We start from the raw sequence: 23,143 nt of genomic DNA, 5'->3' as shown, positions 1-23,143 counted from the left end.
AAGGCTGCAGGTATAAAGGCAGTTGACTTCTTAAGAGTGTGCTTTGGTAACTTACGAGGTGTTTTATGTAGAAACAGCAAAGTTTACCCTAAAAACAGTTTGAGATCAAATAAATACTATCCATTTCCTTTGCCCCCCTTACAGGATTCTCCTAAATGAAGATGGGTTGGATAGGGATCTTTAAAGGTGATTAGATACATTAGGGAAAATAACTTCTATTTACCGCAAGCTGGGATGTCACACAGATCAAATTTGAAGTTTTCATCCAAGGTGAAGCACCAGGGAGCTTCCTTCTGATTCCCTGGGTTGCGGCAGTAGGAATGGCCTCCATTCAGCTCTGGGAAACGAAGGGCAGTGAAGGTGTGTGTGTGGGGGTACTGGGAATTCCACGGCTGGCACTGGCGCCCTGATTTGGTGACACTGACAGTCCCCCGGTAGTCCACACCTGTGCTGTTGTAACACTTGTGATCTGAAAAACACACAAAAGCACAATTACAAAGAAACACAGGAGATGCTGGAGCTCTCCTCTAGCCAGCTGTTTCTGGAGGGGAGGGCAGGTAATTAACTTCGTGGCCACAGCTTCCTTGCTGGTCAGAGGCCCTGCAGGGCAGTCTCCCTGCTTTGCTGGGCTTGGACCCAGGGCCTGCCTTGCAGTTACATTTCTGGGAGGATTTAAAGCTTATGCTTCAGGAATAAAATCAGTCTTCCAAAAGTATTTTTAACATTGAACACAGAAGAAATCAGAACTGGGGTGGGACCTGGGGGCACAGAAGTAATTTCCTAGTGAATGGTTCAAGGAAGGTTCAAGTCCAACTTTTTCTTCCATTCTGATTGACAGCCTTAGACATGATCATGTAATAAAGAATCTAGTTGGTATTGTAGTTCACAGAACATGCTTTTTAGAGGCTGTGCATTCTGGGTTTCTAACAAAAGTGAGGGCTATCGCTTTGCTGGGCACCCTTGAGAACCAGATCCCATTACGTAGCCCTCCAGGTGGTCACAGGGGCTTAAAAGCACTGCAAAATCTGGAGAGTTGAACTGAATTAGAGCTTGGAAGGGTGATGACGACAGTAATAACGACACTACTGAGCCCTTACCATGGCTAAGCATTTTAGAAGCATTAGTTTTAACTCTTAAAACAGCATTAATGACCAAAAGGAAACTAAAAAATTGCCAGTAAGATTAATTCTAGATGAAAGGGAAGTGTACACTGAAACAGTCTTTCGCTTGGTGGTGATGAGGGGTTAGGGGATGGAGGCAAACCCATATATACCTTTAAATAGTGGTAGAATATGGTTTGGCTCTGTGTCCCCACCAAAATCTCACGTTGGATTATAATCCTCAATGTTCGAGGGGGTCCTGGTGGGAGGTGATTGGATGATGGGAGCAGGTTTCTTGTGAATGGTTTTGCACCTTTGGTCCTGTCCTTGGGATAGTGAATGAGTTCTCATTCTCATGGACATTTAAAAGTGTGTGGTACCTCCCCACCCACTCTCTGTTGTTCCTGCTCCTGCCATGTAAGAAGCTTGCTCTCCCTTCACCTTCTGCCATGATTAGACGCTTCCTGAGGTCTCCTCGGAAGCAGAAGCCACTATACTCCCTGTATAGCCTGAAGAACCATACATGTGCCAATTAAACCTTTTTTCTTAATAAATTACCCAGTCTCAGGTGTTTCTTTATAGCAATGTGAGAATGCACTGACACTTGGTATCATGCCATATTACCACTTACCATAATATGTACCATTAGTGCATCTAGTGCATTCACAATATTGTACAACCTTCACTACTACAGTTTCTAGAACACTTATGTTACCCTAAAAGGAAACCTCATAGCTAGTAAACAGTCAATCTCCACTACCACTAGCTTGGCCTCTGGTAACCACTAATCTGCCTTTCTGTCTGTATGGATTTATCTATTCTGGAAATTTCATATAAATGGTTCATAACAATGGTGTCTGGCTTCTTTTACTTAGTATAACGTTTTCCAGGTTCATCCAGGTTTGCAGTATGCATCTGTATTTCATTCCTTTTTATGGATAAATAATGTTTTACTGTGTAGATATACCACAATTTGTTTAACCCTCCTCTATTGATGAATATTTGGGTCATTTCCACCTTTGGCTATTGTCAATAGTGTTGTTATGAACTTTCTTGTATGAGTTTTTGTTCGAACATCTGTTTTCAGCTGTTTTAATTACGTACTCAGGAGTAGAATTGCTAGGTCATATGGTAATTCTATCTTTAAGTTATTGAGAAACCAGCTCTCATGTTTTAAAATTATTATCCTCATGAAGCTTCTTGAAGATAACTATGTCAAATCCACTATTGAATGCTCAGACACAGTACTCAGCCTCGTGGAAAATAATTTGATTAATAGTATGAAAATCACTACAGGTCAAGGTCCAGTTTTCCCTGTGACATGAGGTTGCTGATTCTTAGAACAGCACAGAAGGTCAGGGGCTACCACTTACTTTTATTTATAGGATCTGCCATGGGAATTCCAATCCGGATACAGTTTGCAGCTTCTGGGCTCTCTGGCTGAGGGAGATCTTCACAGTTTGGCAATTTTAGCCTCATCAGAATCATGGGATTTGATCTCGCAAAAATGTACTCTGTTTGACACAGGACATTTTCCAGGATTTCACATTCATCACGACACAAGTCACGGGGCTTGGGGACGGATGAAGTTTCATCACAGTATGGGAAGGCATAGTGGCACAGGGAAGGAATGGCGAACTGAGAACACTTATCAGATAAGTGACTGGAAGTGCCAATCATAGTGAATGCAGCTGGAAAACAAACACAATTATTAACTCCCAGAGGCTAGGGTTTATCTTCTCTGGTTATCTAGTCAACAGATATCAGATATAAACACACATTACGAGGAATCCACTGTGTTGAAACAGACAAGGCCCAGAGAAGGAGATTCATTTCAGATGTCTAAGCAGCTTACTTTCACTGGCTTGAAAAAAACCATTTTGACTACAAAGTTAAAAAAACAGGATTAAATTACACATGTACCATTTCCTAATAAAAAAATTAATTAGGTTAAAGTACAATATATTTTTCATTTTTTACTATAAAGCAATAGAACTTTGTGTTTCATCTGGTGCTTTTTATTAGTTTTGTGAGGCTTCTAAAACATTGGACAGCTGTAGGGCAGAACTTGTTTCTGGAGCGGCTGAGCCTGAGCACAGGACCTAGTTCTGTGTCTTGCTCGATGGCAAGAGTTGCTGGATGACTTAGGGTAACTTGCTTATTTTCTTTGTGGCTTGAATACTTTCTACCCCATGTTCTGAAAATGAGGCAACTCATTTGGATGTTCTCAAAGAGCACAGTGCAATTGTTCCAGTGTGTATCATCGAATATTTGTGGTTCCTTAGCTTAATCTTTTACCCAGTAAGGTAAGAGGCACAAAAAGTGCACAGGCCTACCTTTGAATACCGCTATTGACAAGGAGCTTACACGTCACAAGGCAGCCTATGAGGTTGCTGATACATTATTTCCCAAAGTATGTTCCTCAGAACATTAATCTGTGGAACAGAATAGTGCTTGAGAAACAAGCCAACAAGTTTGGGAAATGCTGGGATAAACAAAGGTAATGAATTAAAAAAAAAAACTGTAATACTTTCCACTGGGCTGATACCATTAGAAATCTCCAAGAGAGGATTTTTATAAATAAGTTACTAATTATTTACATCAAAACTTCCACTTTTTTTTTTTTGAGACAGTCTCACTCTGTCACCCAGGCTGGAGTACAGGGGTGTGCTCTTGGCTCAGTGTAACTTCTGCTTCCCTGGTTCAAGCAATTCTCATGCCTCAGCCTCCCAAGTAGCTGGCATGTGCCCCCATGCCCAGCTAATTTTTGTATTTCTTTTTAAAGTAGAGTTGGGGTTTTGCTATGTTGGCCAGGCTGGTCTTGAACTCCTGGCCTCAAGTGATCCGCCTGCCTCAGCCTCCCAGAATGCGAGGATTACAGCAGTGAACCACTGTGCCCAGCCCAAAACTTCTAGTTTTTGTGGATATTCAGTTAAAAGTACGTTAAGCCATTCTTATACTAGGTTGAAACAGTGTTCAATAGCTCCTCCCTGTCAGTCCTACTGCTCTTTGAAATTTCAGAGTTCTCTTCCTGTTGAAATGAGGGCTTCAGAAAATGGCAATTACCTATTCCTATAGCTGCTTCTTTTGTTTTTTCAAAAAGCACGCCCCAACCCTTGCCGGCTTCCTCTCAGTTCCTTCTCATTCCTCATAGCACATAGCTTCTGGACCTTTTGCTCTTCTATGTTTCTGCCTTGGGTTTGTTCTTACCTCTCCTAAACCCTAGAGTTGCCAGAACAAGACAATGGTTACATGTCATTTTCAGATAAATATTTAGGACACACTCATACTAAAAAATTATTTGTTGTTTATCTGAAATTCAAATGTAATTGGGTATCCTGAAGTTTTATTTGCTAGATATGGCATCCTCATTAGAATCTCACGAAGGCAATTTGAATGGATTGCAAAGGATACAGTACACAGAGGCATCATAACTACACTAATGGAAGGGGATAAAGCTACCGTAACCACCAGAATGATGCATGCAAAATCCTACAAGGTAGCCTATGCTATACTTTAACTCATGTGTGCTAGCAAGTGCTTCACTACTAGATTTCTATCAAAAGGGTATTTTCAATGAAGAAAAATGAAGGGTGAAATATTGAAAGCCAGAGTAAGAAGAAACCTATGGTCATCCTGCCTCATCACTCATTTCACAGATGAAGGGGACTTTTTGGAAAAGTAAGCGATTTCCCCAAAGTCGCTGTCATGATAGTTCTGGCATGAGTGTCCAGAATTCTAAACTCTAAATTCATCCCCTCTCAGTCGACATCATGTTGCTTCTAAACAGTAAGCACTATGAGGGCAGAGACATAACTGGCTTATTCACCACACCATTGTATCTCCCTATGCCCAGTTCAGTTCCTGGTATGCTGAAAGCACTCAATAATATTTATTGAGTGTTTCAATGAATGTGAGATTTTGCAAAGCTTCCTTTTCCTCTAAGAGCAACCTTCAATAAATTACTTTAATGTAAATTCCAGAGCACAGAGATCATGTCTCATGCTTTTTTATGGTCCTGCTCCCAACCCCTTGCAGAGCTTAATCCTTTGTCAAGAGAGGAGCTTAATAAAACTTTTGGTGAGAAAAACAGTTATTCAAGGGACAAATATAATTTCATTGGTGCTACCTACCTGTGATCTGATTTTCTATTTCCCCTTGCATGTGCAAAGATTCCATATAGACGGTGCGATTGCCAATAAATCTTGCACATGCAATCCCTCTGTATGGCTGACAGAATCCATCTTCTTCATACTCATCTCTGAAACAAAGCATAGACATTAGCTGATGCACCATGTGCATGGAGGGCACAGCAAGCTCTGACTGCACGATACCCTAAATGATCACTAGGGGGCACAGTTGGGCGTAATATACAAAAGACTGGACTAAGAAATTGGGCTTTTGCTCAGTTCTTAAAACATCTGTTGGTCACATTGGTCAAGTTTCCTACACTCCCAGAAAAATCATCCTGAAGCATAAAATCATCCTTAAATATGAGAGAAAATGCTTTTATTTTCGCAGCTGGTAGTGGGCTGGAAGATGATGTAGTTATTGGAGTAAGGAGGAAATGAGTTGGAAATCTGGGCACATGTTCTACAGTTTTTTGTTTTTTAAGCACAGATTATTTCTGCTTCATTTGCTACAAAGGCGTGGGCGAATTAGCCACCAGATCCACTCCAACTGACATGACAATTAGGGGGATCCATGGGGTGAGAAGCTGGGTGCAGTTGGAAAGAAATCCAAGGGCAGCCCAGTTATGTGGCTCTTCACTGCTTAAGCCCCATTATCTCCACCCCACTCAAAGAGGGTCAGGGCAAACCATGGCCTGCAGAGTTTGAATTGAGTCACTGGATCCAAGGAAATCTAGAGAAGAGATCCATGGAAATTTTGTTTTCATGCTTCCCTAAAATTTTTAAAAGGTCTTATTAAAATTTTGCTGCCTAAAAATTACAATATTTTTATAAAAAGGAGGGGTAGTAGATTTCATCTGGAAGACAGAGGGACACCAGAAATGACATGATTCGTGTGCCAGGTTAAAGGACTGGAGATCTAAGGCTGGAGATGAAGACCCAAGATGGCAGGCTCAGCTGGAAAGGGCAGAGGCTACCACCTCCCACGAGGGCCTACAATGAGTACAAGACCCTCAGAGCGCAGAACATCCAGCTGTGTCTCCAAGGCAGACCATCGCCAAGCCAAAGTCTGCCTGCCACGGGTATGGGTTCACTTCAACCCTGGATGATCTTGCTCAATATATCAAAAAAAAATATTGTTCTTCCTCTTTGGTTTCTTCTAAGTAAAAATCCCTCAGAGCAAAGTCAGGAGAACAAAATTCTCTTCCTGCATTTAACATTTGGGCACCCTCAGGCAAGCTGTCTGAGCCCTCTGAGCCACTATTTTCTCATCTACAGGTTGGAGATAGTAACTGACTTCTCTGCCCTACAAGGGAAAGTTATGACGATCCCATCAGATAATGTAAAATCTTTTCTAAATTGTAGAGATAACATATGACTATTCTTAGAGTATTTACAAAGACCAAAGAGGACATATATTTAAAAGACGGTCCTTTATTAAGCTCCTATATCTTAAGAGGGACTTAGTGCTGTGGCGCTGTACTTCCTGGCTTGAAGGTCTAGTGGAGGAATCTAGAAACTCAAAGCATAGCAGCAAACCAAGTGGAAATGTCATCAGACAGAACACTGATTTTCTGCTTCTCTCTACTCCTTATTCATTAAAAGAATCATTTTAAAGGGGAAGATGGGGGAAGTCTCTTCAATTTAGTCCTGAAAAGAGTTTGTATTGCAAAGTTCCTAAAAACTGAACCTTTAAATACACATTCAAATGAATATATCATATACCTGACATAAAGACATTGAAATTTTACTGTTGCACGATCCTGCAAGCACTCCACATGTTTACTTTCATAAATCCTAGAGTAATGCTGAAGCCTTTTTGGCTTAAATTTTACTTGGGTTGTAAAATTAACCCAACTTTTATTGGGTAACTAATACCATAAACCTAAGGGGAGAAAGAAGGTTCTTGATGACCTAGGCTTGGATCTTGGAAGCCTAAGTGCAGAGACCAGGATACACCCCCATGCCACCCCCCTGCTATTACAGATGATGCTGTTCTATCCCCAGGCATTAGCAGAGCCCTGGATTTTTAAGGTGTCATTATGAGAACACTTCTTTCTCCTCCACATTAAACTCTCAAGGCTTCAATTTATATCTCTTGGGAGGACAAAACCCTGGAATTACCCCCAAATATAAATCCCCAACCTACTGGGAGTTCCCATATTTTATGTGTGAGACTTAGGCTAAACTTCTTACCACCTTTCCAGTTCAAGACTCTTAAAAAGACTCTTTGAATGCTTTTTTTCAGAATAAAATGGAATGCAATTCCTTGGCTGCACATTTCTTATCAAGAGCTTAGAGCTGCAGGTGTACTAAATTTTTTACTATTCCCAGAATTCCTACTATCCTGGTCAGGCTCTCTAGAGAGATTTTTTTTAAAAAAGAACACACACACACACAAACCCAAACCACTATGTACTGTAATCTGCTGGGAAGTGGTTCTCAGTCTTGGCGCCTTATAAGATTCACCTTGGCAGTATTTTGGGAGGCCGAGGTGGGCAGATCATCTGAGGTCAGGAGTTCGAGACCAGCCTGGTCAACATGGTAAAACCATATCTTTACTAAAAATACAAAAATTAGTTGGGCATGGTGGCAGGTGTCTGAAATCCCAGCTACTCAGGAGGCTGAGATAGGAGAATCGCTTGAACCCAGAAGGCAGAGGTTGCAGTGAACCAAGATCATGCCACTGTGCTCCAGCCTGGATGACAGAGCGAGACTCCATCTCAAAAAAAAAAAAAAAAAGAATCAAAGAATCTCTTTGGGAAGCTTTTGGAAATACCAATGCCAAGGCCCCACCTTAGACCTATTAAATCATAGTCTCTGTGGATGAGGCTTAGGTACCCCTGCTTAAAGAAACCTATCAGGTGATGTAATTGTGGTTGAGAATCACAGCACTAAAAAAACCAAATGTGTATTAAGTCTCTGCTGTCCTGGGCTGGGTGTACTATGCCAGGTGTTTTCCTCAAAGCAGCCCCTGATGAGCTTTCATCCTTACTTTAGAGAGGGAGAAACTCAAGTTCAGAGAAGTTCAGTAACTTGCTCAAATTCACAAAGCCAGTCAGTGGTGGAGCTAGGATTTAAACTGAACCTCAAGGCCAGGCCACTATCCCATGTTGTTAGGGCTGTAACTATGTTCTGCTGTTCAGCACTACTCTTAGTTAAATCAGCCTGATCAAGAAAGAGACCTTATAATGAGTCTTAATTCTGTACCAGGTACTGCCAAGTTTTATATCCTTGTAAAACAGATACTAAGTCATCTAATCCCAACAACAATCTTAGAAAGAAGGTAAAGATGTAATTATTCCCATTTTACAGATATGAAAAGTGAGAGTCAGAAAGCATAAAGAACTATCCAAAGTTAGACAGCAAGTAGAAGAGCTAGATTTGCCCCAAATAGTGTTTCTAACCACACTCTATAGCTTCTTTCCAAGTGGTTTGGCGAGGGAGTTTTTGCACTGCTTACAGGGGCTTTCTTTCTGAGAAGCAGCTTTGGTGTATGCTGGGTGGTAAACGGTTTTCTTTTAAATATAAAGTCACAATCACTTTTCATTCCTTTCCATTTTTCCCCACTGGCTTTGGCTGGAGGGAAACTAATGCTCCTCCAGCATTAATTAGCTTTATGCTTTTTTCTAGCTTACACTTCTTTCATCATTAATGTCTTCCTGCCTCACTCCATGCTCAGAAAATTAAAAACATGAAGCAAGAGGCAAGACAGCAAAAGTGCAAGGGCACTTGCAATGAGCGTGCCCGAGGCTGCATTCAATGAAGAAAAGTGCACTGTGAAAGGGCAAATGGAAGTTGGCCATTCATCACAGTGCTGGCACCAGCATGCACTGGCTACCTCACCATGATGTCAAGGTGCAGGGGTGCTTTGTGATGGGAACTCATGGTTCTCAGGAAGGTAATTGAGTTACCACGGTGCCAGCCTCTACAACCTTCCGTAGTCCCTGCCATGGGCTTGGGAAATGCAAATGCAGTCTGTACTCCAGCTCTGGGTCTCCCCCTTCCCCAGGGCAAGGAGCTTATGAAGGGTACTTAAAGAATGCTAAGAGGGATTGTGGAACAGTGCAGCAGCAAAAGGAGTACCCATCTAGGAAGCACTGCAGAGCAAGGAAAGAAAATGCTGTTACTGCAGAGACTTCATAATCTAGTTGTTACCAGTTTTTCCCGCTTCCTTCCCTGCCAGTCGTGCCTATAAGCCCGACGATATTAGTCATGGGGATGATCTTGCTAGTCTCAAACCACAGGATGCACATTGATATTGACATGGCTTGGCCCCTGCTCATCCTGAGGCCTGGCATGTCCTGGACCCGCTTGTTCACCTTGTGAATGTTCTCATCTTTAAGATCCAAATGCCCCTATCTTCCCCAGAAAGTTAGTTGCTCGCTAACCCCACTCATTCCCAGTGCTTTCATCAAATCATTCCACAGATTTCCAATTTCGTATAATATTTTATCTGTTTAGTGCCTATTTTGCCACTGACCAGCCAACAGAACTAGAAAAGATGAAGAGACTGTCACAGGCTAGCCCACCAATATGGACCCTTTTCCATATCAGAAGTATCCTCTAAATTAGAAGTCATTTTCTTCCTCATCAGAATATAGAGGGCATGGATAGACATAGCTGAACTGATCAGTACTGACAAATTTGGCCCTAAAATGTTCTTTTAGGGGATAATTTCAGCTAAAATGCCTACCTCTTTATTTTTAATTTTTGAGATGGAGTCTTGATCCCATTGCACAGGCTGCAGTGCAGTGGCATGATCTCGGCTCACTACAACCTCCATCTCCCAGGTTCAGGTGATTGTCCTTCCTCAGCTCCCTGAGTAGATGTGATTACAGGCCTGTGCTACCACGTCCAGCTAATTTTTGTATTTTTAGTAGAGACTGGGTTTCACCATGTTGGCCAGGCTGGTCTCAAACTCCTGACCTCAGATGATCCACCTGCCTCGGCCTCCCAAAGTGCTAGGATTACAGGCGTAAGCCACCACACCCATCCTTCTACTTCTTCTTAATGGGAAGAAAATGATGTAGAGGGACTTTACTAATTGTAAAATCTCACTTAAACCAAAGAATTGAAAACAGGTACTCAAACACACACTTGTACACAAATGTGCAGAACAGCACTATTCACAATAGCCCAAAGGTGGAAACAACTCAGGTGTTCTGTCAACAGATGAATGGATAGACAAAAGGTGGTAGATACATACAACAGACTATTATTCAGTCATGAAAAAGGAATGAGGTATAGAAACAGGCTACAATGTGGGAGAGCCTCAAAAACATGCTAAGTGAAATAAGCTGAACAAAAAGGATACATATTATATGATCCCATTTATATGAAATATTTAAAATAGGCAAGTCTTCAGAGAAAAGCACATTAGTGGTTGCTAGGGGCTGGGGACAGGGAGGAATAAGTAACTGCTTAATTGGTATGGAATTTTATTTTGGGATGATGAAAATGTTTTGGAAGTAGATAGATGTGGTGGTTATATAACATTATGAATATACTACTACTGACATATTCATTTTAATACAGTTAATTCTGGCTGGGTGCAGTGGCTCATGCCTGTAATCCCAGCACTTTAGGAGATCGAGGTGGGAGGATCCACTTGAGGCCAGGAGTTCAAGACTAGCCTGGGCAACATAGTGAGACTCTGTCTCTACAAAAAAAGAAATAAAAAAATTAGCAGGACATGGTGGCACACACATATAGTCCTATCTACTCAGGAAGCTGAGGCAGGAAGATGGCTTGAGTCCAGGAGTTTGAGGCTACAGTTAGCCATGATCACACCACTGTACTCCAGCCTGGGTGACAGAGCAAGACCATCTCTTTAAAAAATAATGATAATAAAATAAATAATAAAATAAAATGGTTAACTCTGTTATGTGAATTTCACCTTAATTTAAAACAAATATCATTTACACAAGGACCAAGGTAGTGAGATCTAGGGAAAGGGTCAGTGGTTGCAAACTCAAGCCTCGAGGTGAGGGAGGTCTTGGGGGCAGCTTTGTAAGTTGCTTCCAAGCAGAGTAATCTGCTATAAACATGAACAGTTTACTCAGTATCAGCAGGTTTCTTTGTTCTGATTCTCATGGATCTTCAAACCGAGTGCCAGGGACAGTGGCTCAGCAAGCCCACGGCATGGCAGCCTCATAGAGACAGAGTGCAGTGAATCAAATAACCCAACACCTTTGACCTCTGAATTTATCCCCTGTCCTCTTTCATAGACCCTGTTTTGAGCCACAGAGAGGAAATCACATCAAGATGCCTGCCTCTAAAACCCTTGAAGGAAAGTTATCACACTGCTCAAAGAGATGGAGGGAGGGTCCATAGGTTTGCTCAGTGAGCAGTTCACTAAAGTGAGAGTTATTTTCTATCGTGTGGATAGTAATTGCTTTTTACCCAAGCAAACATAACTTACTAATGTTTTCCCAAAAGACCATCATGACCATAAAAAAATGGAAAATATCCTTTTTTAAAACTTGTAAATCAGGCCACCTATTAGCAGATCTGGTTAAAAGCATGGCCACATAATGGCTCTAGTAACCTCGAGCTGAGTGTGAAGCTTCCCACTTCAGAGGCAGGGTTCTTCTCCCTTGGGAGGTGCAAACAGATCTCTTAAGGTAAAAACAGGCCTGTCTTTTAATAAAAATGGGGCTACATCATAAAATTAAGGATCCAAGTAAAAGATGCAGAATTATTCCAATGCAGACAGAAGATCAGAGATATGGAAACTTTAAGAACAAATTACAATTGGATGTGGTCTGGAAAGTTACCTCCTATCCCAAACTACCATCTTCCTCTTCCTGAGAAGTCTTCAAGCCTGGAAGCATCCTTGTTTAACTGCTAACCAGGAGGAGGGGGCATCATTAAACTCTTATCAGCTCTAGCTGCACATACTTTGAAATGATTGCCCTGGGAGAGAGAGCATCTGGACAGGTATAGGCAGAGACATGGGAAGGGATGGCTGGGGAGGGTGAACGGCCAGGAAGGGGAGCTGTCGGGAGCACCAAAAGCAGACTTTGCCTCAGGCTGGCTGTGGTCAAGAGATTACAGGTTAAATATGTGATTCTGAAGTTATCTCACAAACTCTACTTTCTAAAGACCAGTTTGAAAGTGGGCATCAAAAAGTATGTGTTAACATACTTGACCTTTAAGGTCAGTTTTCAAAGGGAGCCAATCAAGGCATGTCAACCCAGAGGGCCAACGACTCACAGAGAAGCCTTAAATCTATAGGGCTGAGAATTCCGCTAACCCTCACATCCCTTTTTCTTTTATTGGAATGCCTTTGTAAGCATAAGTAATTCTGAGGTGACTGTGTCAAATATCACATGCTGGTTCCCACACCTGGTCACTGACAATTTGGTTAACGTTTATTCCCTTGGCTAAAGATTCCGTCCCTCTGTCTCATACCACCTATTTTCTTTAAAAAAATTAAATCAAAATTTTAAAGTTTTTTTTTTTTTCCCTTGGCTATGAACCATTAAAACAAACAGATGAATAACGTTCTGTCATAGTTTCCAGAGCAGCACATAATAGTTACTTGTGTCCAACTTAGGAAAGGGAAGCTATTGGCTTTGCTTCATAGAGATGTGTGGAAACAGAAGGGTTTGCATTTCACTTGGAACAGGAGCAGAATTACCCAGGCGTGTATCTCACAAACCTAATTTGAGGGAAAATGATGTGCATAATATATTTTATTCCTCTTTAAACACAATTTGAAATGATAGGACTGCACTAGTGCAATACTTGCAAGAATATGGAAGATTGCTAATCCAAAGAATGAGGGATTTTTACTGTCTTCAATTTACTGAGGTTTTTGTGGTAGGGCGGCCTTGCACCTTCTAAGAATGCTTTGGATATTTTTACTTTTCCTCTGTGAAGGGCCTGCTTTGACCCCAAGGTTGGGCTGAAGCTGGAAATGCATAGGTGACACTTGGAGTCCTGGAGGTCAGGGCCCCGGAGTTCTCATTAGAAACCCTTCGGACGTGCTTTGGCTGTTCTCCAAATATCAGGCATTCAAACCACCCCCTAACATTGCCTATTGAGAATAATGGGACTTCAGATTAATATGAAATTCACACATACCAATCTGGGCAGATTTTCTACCACAAATGTTACTGGAATTGCTTAGATTTTTTTTTCCTGTTTCCTTTTATGCCTTTGGCCATGGATTGAAAAAAGAGGTTTGTGGAAAGTGTGGTAAATGGAATTTAGGCACATCTTAGGAGGGTTTTAATTTCATCTTACTACTCAGAAGTAGGGTGAAACCCAATCCCTAATTCTTGCTTTTCTGTTTCATCTCAGCTTTGTTTCCCATTCCTTCTGCTGATGGTGGTTACGAAAGACTACTGGCCTCCATAAAAAGCAATGGTGAGTTTAATGCCTCTCGGAACCCTCAACTCCAGCAACCCCCACCCCAAGGCAGTACATAGATGCCCATGTCACAGATAGAATCTTACAAATATTTATAATTGCAGAAGCAGCAATTCGCATTAAAATAATGATTAGTTCGTAATGCACAGATTTGTCCTGTTCCTCCTCTGTTTAAATCCTCCTAAAGGCTTCCCTTGTCATGCTAAGTGTAAGTAAAACTGGTATCTTTTACAATGTTCTTCCATAGTCTTCTCCTGCCCCACCTCACCTCTCTGACATCATGGGCTGCCACTTTACTCACCCCCACCCTTACTTATTACCTATTGTATTAATACTTAGTATCATCAGGTATACTCTGTATTGATATGTTTAATCGTTTGTTGTTTATAAACAGACTTTGTGGGAATAGGAACTTTGTTTTGGTCACTACTATGTCCCTAATGGCCAGAATAGTGCCTATTCAGTATCAAGTTGTTGATATTTAATAAACAAATGTTTAATAAGTGAATTAAATCTCTCCCACTTTTTATTTTAATTTCTGTGGGAGCAAAGAGGGATCCTCTAGTAATCTGAAATGTGTAGTCAATCTCTCTACTTTCTCACCACAGCGACCCAACCTCCCCATGCATTTTTCTTTATTTTTTGAGACAGGGTCTCACTGTATCACCTAGGTTGGAGTGTAGTGGTGAGATCATGGCTCATTGCAGCATCACACTTCCAGGCATAAGTCATCCTCCCTCCTCAGCCTCCTGAGTAGCTGGAACTACAGGCTTGCACCACCATGCCTAGCTATGCCTGGCTAATTTTTTTACTTTTTTTTTTTTTTTTCAGTAAAGAGACAAGGTCTTGCTATGTTGCCCAGGCTGGTCTTGAACTCCTGGGCTCATGCAATCCTCCCACCTTGGCCTCCCTAAGTGCTGAGATTACAGGTATGAGCCACCATACCTGGCCTCCCCATGCATTTAGTTTTGCTAAATGGAAGAAATAATGAGAAGAAGAGGGGCAGCTTCTAAGAGTACCAACCTTGAACATTAAACCTGCTAACAAAGGACTTCTTGAATTTGACTACTCTCTTCCCTCCTGGCTCAGGTTCCCACCATCTCTCAGCTGCCCCTCACTGAGAGCCCTGCCTGCAACCTTCCACTCTTTTAGTCCATCCTCCAAAGGCTGCAAAAGGCCATCTAACGTCGAAATCTGTGTCATGGCCACTGCTGATGTTCTTCACAAACCATCTGGCCATTCTCAGGTCCACAGTAAGTAAACACTTGTTATTAGAATGCCTGTATGCGATTGGAAGCTCATGAGCATCTCAGCTAATTCGGTTTTCAAGTTAAGACGATTTCTTCTTTTTCTCCTCTTCATTTCTTCTACCTACCATCATGCATTATTGTGATTTTATTCTATGCTCAACAGTATCCTAGAGCCTGAGGTAGACATACAAAAAATTACCTTTGACTTTCAGCTATGGATATAATTTGGGATTATGCCTAGATGCTTGTGAAAATATAACATTGCCCCAAACCAGAATCAACCAAAAGAGAGAGAGAGGAGACAGAGAAAGAGACAGAGACACACACACATACACACACAAACACAGAGGAAAGAGAAAGAGGAGAGAGACAGAGAGAGAAGCTTATTATACATCTACCTTGTACCAGGAACCCCTCAAGGTAGGTAGTATTATCGCCATTTTATAGTTAAGGGAATGAGGTCCAGAGATGAAGTCTCTTTCCCAAAACCTTAGGACTTGCTTCAAATTTCCTGGAGTGTCCATTATAATAAAGCTAACAGCTCTGAAATGTGTATATAGAAAACTTGGTGAAAAAGAGACAACACAAAACAGTATTTGCACAAGTAACACTGCCATGTAAAATGCTTATATGTATAAGGAAGGAGCTTAGATGGAAATAGTTTGATTTTATTGGATTACTCATCCTCGAAATTATCCAAGTGCTTAACAATGATACAATAGTTAGGTTAAAATACTGAGGAAACAAGCTTGAGGGAAAGTGCTAGGTTTTGTTCTAACTGCCTAGACTCAGCAGGAGGGAAAGAATTTGTGAGCAGTGGTTGAAGAAAGACTTTTAGAGGAGAAGAAGAGGGTGGGAGATGTGGGAGGTACCTAAAGTCAGAAAGACAGTGAAGAAAAAAGATCCATCCTAGTCAGTCTGGCTGGATTCAGGGTCCCTTGATCCAGCAAGGACTGTTCTCACTTCCTAGATATGGCCAGGAAAAATGCTAGCCAAGTACATTTCAAGTTTCTCTGGGGCATTCCCTAACTGAAGCATGATGCTGAGACTGAACTTGGCATTGCTGAGTGGAAAAGTCGCTGGACTAGAAATCAGAAGGTCAGGGTCTTGGTCTCACTTTGGCTGCCAACAAGGTTATTTCCATGCAGCCTCAGATAGGTCACTCACCCTCGTTTTCCTCCGTTACTCCATTTGTGTAATATGGAAGTTGAACTATGTTCTTTCCAGTTCTAACCTTTTATGGTTAATCTAGTGTAAGCTCTCAGTGTGTCCCACCAAGATGACTGCAGGAATCTCCTAACTGGTCTCTCTACCTCCATTCTTGGCCTGTAAATTGATCTTTCCTGTTGCCGTAGAATGATAGGCTAATAGATCACATTATCTCTTTCTTACAAATGTTCAGTGACTCTCTACTGGATAGAGTTCACTGGCCACTGGCAACAGTCCTAGCACATTAACAGCCATCACAAGGTCCCTATATAACTGCCCCATGGACTTCTTCAGCCCAGTCTCCTGCATTGCCCCTTTTGGTCTTCAGGTCCCAGTATTAAAGAACAGCTGATAATTTCTGAATATATCACACGGTCACTGATGTTTGCACCTTGGCCATTTCCCTCCTGGGAAATCCATTTTCATCTTTCTTCACCTGGCTCTCCCTCCCTCATCCTTCCAGTTTCAGTTCTGTCTCATCTCCTTTAAGATGCTTTCCTGAAGCTTTCAGATTAGTTCATGAGAAAATACATGCTTTCTAGCATCCTTCATTGCATAATTATTATTTGTTGAGAAGTCTGTTCCCCTGAAATCAGCAACTGTTCTTACTTTTCCATGATGTCTTCATGCCACTCCAATCTCACTCCCAGCAGACTCTAGTATGTATAACCTGGTTTGTAGAAGGCACCAAATAAATGTTTATAAAAGTACACTCTATGTTTCTCTGCTATGGCTACACAGACCTCCTCCAGATCCCAACACCGTCAGTCGTTAGCAAGCCCTCATTTGAATCAATCCAACAAGGTAAGTTCCATCCCTCTTTCTTTCTTTCTTTCTCTCTCTCTCTTTTCTTTTTTTTCTTTCTTTCCCCCAGACGGAGCCTCGCTCTGTCACCCAGACTGGAGTGCTGTGGTGAAATCTCAGCTCACTGCAACCTCCACCTCCTGGGTTCAAGCAATTCTCCTGCCTCAGCCTCCAGAGTAGCTGGGGCTACAGGCATGCGCCACCACACCTGACTAAGTTACGTATTTTTAGTATAGACAGGGTTTCCCCATGTTGGCTAGGCTGGTCTCAAACTCCTGACCTCGTGATCCACCCACCTCAGCCTCCCAAAGTGTTGGGATTACAGGTGTGAGCCACCATGCCTGGCCCCATCCCTATTAAGTACACTTGGCAAGCTCCCCATAAGCCCTGTAACCTTATAAGTCTTTTAGTTTCAGAGCTGGCAGGTCAAAGGCAGTCTCATGGCTCCCGACCCCTCCCACTGATTTCTCTAACCAGAGGTGAAAAGGCTTCACAATCCCTGGGCCCAGGTTGCTGTTATGTAGGGCTCATAGTACAGAATCGTATCCGACTCCATGAGAGTATTTCAACCATTGCTAAACACCCCTAACCTATCAACTCCTGGCTTTGTAGTCATTTCCAGTTGGAATGTTTTTAGGCTGAAAAAAGACAGGTTTGTGAAAAGACATAAACATCTTTGGTGAGAGGTGACATATGTTTTCTCCTAGTGAAAGCAAGGCACTCCTGTAGATTCTGCAGTTTTTAGATACTGTATAAAATACATCTCTTAGGCAATTAATCTCCTGGAAGGCTTTGAGTGAAGCAATTTCCCCATGTTTTCCTTTGTCATTGTTCGAAAGTTTAACAGTGCATCTATCTACTTTATTTGAGTCTGGAAAGCCAAAGACCGCCTTGAAACCTCTGCAGCAAACATATGTAAAAACGTTTAGTGTTCACACGTTTGATTTAAATATTGACAAATTTTTTCATTAGAACATTAAACTCTTCGCTTTATTCATCTTAAATGCTTTCCAGGAGAGTGACTTCCCCCATTAGAATGACTCCTAGTAACTCAATACAAACTTTGCAAGCAAGAGACCATGGAACATGGTAGTCTATTGTGCTCACATTCTGTGGTGAGGCAGCTGTAACTGGTTATGAACCAGTGCTGGAAATAGTATCTGGAGCTTTCTTGGCAGATTTCTTACATCGTTATTCAATATGAACTGCAAATCATATGCTCATAGTTATGAAAATGTCAGGAAACTCCTAGTGTTCATGCTTTGTTCGACAAAGCTATTTTCGAGTAGTGTTGGAAGGCAGAGGCGGCCAGCACTTGGGATGCAGAAGAAAAGAATACCCTCCCACTGCCGGCAGTTTTTGAGATGTTGGTAATTTGCTCCTATATGACAAGAGCTCAACTCTGAACTGATGGACATACGTTTCACACAGTCTTGATTAGTCCAGGATGTGTGTCAGGGCTACTAGAGGTCTGGAAGGAAATGCAAGAAACTTGTTCACTTCTTGCTCGGTTTGGATCAACTGAGCTTCAGACCAGGGTCAGCAAACTGCTTGACTCTGAATCCTAGGGGCAGCTGAGCAATGCTCCCCAGGAACAGGAGCAGGAAAAAAACAGAGCCTAGAAGGAAAGGAGAGAGCAGACAGTGAAGAAAAGAAAAAGAGGCAGATGGAGACAAACAGGGAAGGAGAAAGGGAAGGAGAGAGAAAAAGAAAGGCAAAGCGTGAGATCAGTCTAATATCTAACAATAATACAATAAATTTGCATGATGTAATTTATCATTTAATATTAGACTTTCTTCACATTCTTATAAGATATCCCAGGGCATTCTCATTCCACCTCTTTTAAAAATAGTAATTGTTACTGGAAGCAGTGGCTCATTCCTGTAATCTCAGCACTGTGGGAGGCTGAGGTGGGCAGATCATGAGGTCAGGTGTTCAAGACCAGCCTAGCCAATATGGCGAAACCCCATCTCTACTAAAAATACAAAAATTAGCTGGGCATGGTGGTGTCTGCCTATAATCCCAACTACTCTGGAGGCTGAGGCAGGAGAATTGCTTGAACTGGGACCCGGGAGGCAGAGGTTGTACTGAGCCGAGATCACACCACTGGACTCTAGCCTGGGCTACAGAGTGAGACTCTGTCTCAAAATAAATAAGCAAATAAATAAATAATAATTTTTGTGGCAATTTTGAAAAATAGAAGAACAAAAAAGGGAATTAAAATCATCTACATCCACAAACCACAGATAATTAAGGTTAATATGTAGCATATATTCTGTATGCATACATACAAATACACAAATTATTTTTACAAATTGGAATTATACTAGACATAGTTTTTCATTTTAGTGTAACATGTATTTTCTACATTATCAAGTATTCTTCTAAAATATTACTTTTAGTGATTGCAATTAAACAGTTAACATTATATTCAACTTAATATTACTTATAAAAATGTTGAGATACACATCCTTGTAGATGGATCCTTATATACCTCTATTATTTTTCTAGGCTCAAAACAATAAGTGGAATTATTTTTTAGGTCAAATGCATATATATTTTCAGGGTTTTTACATGTATTTATGAATATCTTTTAAGAAAATTGCTATAACTTATATTTCTATGATCAATGTGGAAGAGTATCTCTTTCTCTGCACTCAGTGCTTATAAGCGCCTGTTAAAGCACCTGCTAGGTATCATCGGTGTTTAAGATCATACCTCCTTTTTCATCCTTAGTAAAGTTAAACATCTTTTTCATATGTTCACATGTTTGTAAAACCTTTGTACTAGTTATTACATAAACTGTTTGTACATTTGTAGCACTTTTTCTGTCCATTCTATGTTTATATTATTATTCTTTATTAGATGAAGACACTGAGGTTTTATGGGATTAACTGAGTTTCCCAAGATCACACAGCTAGTTAAGTGGAAAAATGGGATTCAAATTTGGGTTTTCTAAGTTGGCTTCATGTTGTGCCAGCCACAGTGTTCTTTTCTAAACTCCAAGAATAATAATGTCCTTAAATCCAACATGTCAAAGACAAATCCACTGAATGCCAAAATGAATAAACTCCAATAGTTTAACAAGACATGGTGTCCCTCCATAAGTATCAAACATCTTTTTGGTCTTTGATTATACTCACTAAACTATGCTTGGAATATTTGCAGAGACACAGAGGTGGCCTATTAACCACTTCTATAAAGTGTTTTATTAAAATGATCTCTAGTTTCCCTTCCAGAGTGGAAGGCTTAAAGCAAATCTGGAGGAGAGACCGTGTGAGGAGAGATGCTGAGGAAGGAGAGGCTTGCTGTTGTAAATCAAGAAGGCACATTAGTTGATAGTGTATTCTACTGGATTAGTGAGGGAATGTAGCTATCAAAAAAGCTAACTGACATTAGGGGCACTAGTGACTAGGATGTAGTCTCTGAAATGAGGGAGGAGCCATTCTGCCTTCCCTCTTACTGGTCAGACTTTAACTTTACCTGGAGCATCAGGCGCCCCTGTGGACACCAGATGTCATCAGGGTTACACATCAGTGATCATTCATCAAATGCAAAGAGACTAGGTTGGGGAAGAGAACTAAAATGATGTCACAAGAGGAATCATTGAAGGAGCTAGAGATGTGAGCCTGGAAAGGAGAAGACTCCAGGGAAATGAGAACATCATTCAAATACTTGAAAGACAGTTCTGTGTCCTCTACTAGAGAGGTGTGCTCTTTAAGCGCTTTCTCATCTTCTTCATCTCCAGACTCCTAGCATATGGGGTCAGCCAGAAAACAGATATTTATTGGTAGCCTACTGACAGCCCACTCCTCCCACTCTTGGGGCTACAGCAGTGGAGAAGCCAGAACCCCTGCCTTACAGAGCATACTTTCTAAGGGCTTCCAGTACCTGACTACTGAAGGATGGATGAATACCTAAGTGGATGGCTCAAAGATTGAACATCAAAATGGGGAGCTATGGAGGAACATTTGGATTGAGAAGGTAAACCAATGATACTCTCAGAAATGATGGAAGAACAGTGGAAATGCCAGTGCCCAGAAAGCTGAAGTCAAGGGGTCTGATGAGAAAGGGCCAATTAGTTCCTTCTTTCCCATCCTTACATCACTAAGTTATATTTTCATGAAAGTCCCACCTGGTTAAACTGCATTGATGAATCCTACTGTTTTTAGGATAAAGTGCAAATTTCTTAACCTGACTCATAAGCTAGCTTGCAAACTGAAGTTTGACTGTATTACCAGCCTCGACGTCTCTGGTTGAGACAAAACAAGTAGAATCAGATAGAAAATTCCTGCTTGGAGTCAACTAAATGCAGGCTAAGGGAGGCCAAGGGAAGGAGCCTTCAATGAACTTTAGTGGTTGCTTCAACCAGAACTAATTGAGCACCTGGTTGGTGCCAGGCTGTGGCAGCTGGTGCAGGTTCTGGTGTTCAAAGAGCTCACAGTTGAAAGAGGAGGAAAGCAGCTGACCATGATGAAATGCCATAAGGGCTACTACCTGGTAAGGGCTGCCTCCCCAAGGGTAGGAGTCAGGAAGAAATGGCAGGAAAAGATGCAGAGATAGATCTATTGGTTCATTCTGCAGATACTGAGTGCTTACTATGACTAGCTACTATTTTAGGTGCCAGGACTCAGTGGCATACCAAGGATGAGGCAACAGAGCAGTCTGCTGTGGAGAATTTAAAAACAATAGTGAGACCAATTATGCACCGGCAATTCAAACAATGTCATTTAAAATACTCTTCCCCATCAGGGTGGATGTTCCCACTGCTCAGCCCTTGGTACACCACTGCTGGGGCTACTACATTGAACAACACATCCCAAAATCTCTGCCCTCATGGCAGTTTACATTTCGGAGGATGGACAGTGGTGGAGACTTCTAGCTGTCCATCAAGGTCTGCTCTTCTCTCCCAATTTTAATAGAACTCCTTTCATTGACTGACCACCAGCTGTAGACCATAGCTAAATACAGTCATGTGACTATGTTCTCATTAAGGAGGTGTTTACTTTCTGCTCAGGGTGTACCACCTCTGGGTCAGGTCCTTACCAAAAGAAAGAAGAAATGCAACGAAGGGAAGGGAAGGAGGGGGAGGGGAGGGAGTAGGGGAGGGAAGGGGAGAAAAGGAAGGAGGGGAGGTGAGGGGAGGGGAGGATATTATCACCTACACCTTACATGGCTGTCCTGACCTACTATGGTTCCACCTTTAACACATGTGCCATGGATATAGGTCAGCTAAGATTATATGCTATAGGCCCCCAGCCATCACTTTTAAAAAGCTGTTCAGGATCATGAAGAAGGATAAAAAAATATGACTACAGGCGTTATATACCTTCCCTTCCACTGCCTCTCAGAAAAATTCTGCCAGGGGGAGTGGAGTGAAAAAGGCAGTAAAAGGGGGACCACATTCCCCCGGAGGACAAATAATAAATGCCAAAATTCACGTGTGCACTTATAGCGTTCTACTGGGAGGCCAGGGGGTCAGGAATATGTGTGAAAAAACATTAATTGAAATGGCTCTTCAAGAAGGAAGAAAAAGAAGGCAACTCCATCATGTCTTCACTGAAATGTCCTTTTCACATTGGCCTTTGGGTTACACGGGCCAGAGGTGACTCCTCAAGGTGAGGCTGGCTGACACATGATGAAGTGTTTCATTAATACTGTCAAACCATGACATTTACAGTCCATGTACTGGACATTCACGTGTCACCTAGACATGAATTTTTTTAAATTCATATAACCCAGAACAGTTGAAATACCAACAGCTTTTATCCACAAGTCACATGCGGGAGTGAATGCTATATATGTTATCTCATTTCACTCTCATTGCAACACTGGGATTGTTAACTAGGTATTGTTAACTCTTAATTACCAAGGCCTAAAAGGACTCCTCATTTCCCCCTTGATCCAAGCAGCAGAACGAGAGTTAGAATCAGGCCCATCCAATTTTTTTTTTTTTGAGATGGAGTCACGCTCTATAGCCCAGGCTGGAGTGCAGTGGTGTGATCTTGGCTCACTGCAACCTCTGCCTTCCAGGTCCTGGTTTAAGCAATTCTCCTGCCTCAGCTTCTGGAGTAGCTGGGATTACAGCACATGCCACAATGCCCAGCTAATTTTTGTATTTTAGTAGAGGTTTCATCATGTTGGCCAGGCTGGTCTTGAACTCCTGACCTCATGATCCGCCCACCTTAGCCTCCCAAAGTGCTGTAATTACAGGAATGAGCCACTGTGCCCAGCCAGGTCCATCTGATTCTTAACCAGTTTGCTATACTGC

At 41.7% G+C, this 23,143-nt stretch overlaps 1 protein-coding gene across 5 annotated transcripts in view; it reads right to left on the bottom strand.

The window, feature by feature from the left end:
* Nucleotides 1–23,143, bottom strand: part of ROR1 (receptor tyrosine kinase like orphan receptor 1) — a 400,362-nt gene that overhangs the window by 38,897 nt on the left and 338,322 nt on the right. For all 5 annotated transcript variants that reach the window (XM_017974813.5, XM_078332125.1, XM_035251729.3 and 2 more), the window contains 3 exons: nucleotides 5,234–5,361; nucleotides 2,474–2,791; nucleotides 224–469 (listed from right to left, as the gene is read on the bottom strand). In XM_017974813.5, the coding sequence (XP_017830302.3) occupies nucleotides 224–469; nucleotides 2,474–2,791; nucleotides 5,234–5,361 (692 nt within the window). The remainder of the gene's footprint in view (nucleotides 1–223; nucleotides 470–2,473; nucleotides 2,792–5,233; nucleotides 5,362–23,143) is intronic.

This window comes from Callithrix jacchus, chromosome 7 (genome assembly GCF_049354715.1).
Source record: "Callithrix jacchus isolate 240 chromosome 7, calJac240_pri, whole genome shotgun sequence".
Lineage (NCBI taxonomy): Eukaryota > Metazoa > Chordata > Mammalia > Primates > Cebidae > Callithrix > Callithrix jacchus.
This window is presented reverse-complemented; position numbering and strand designations above follow the sequence as displayed.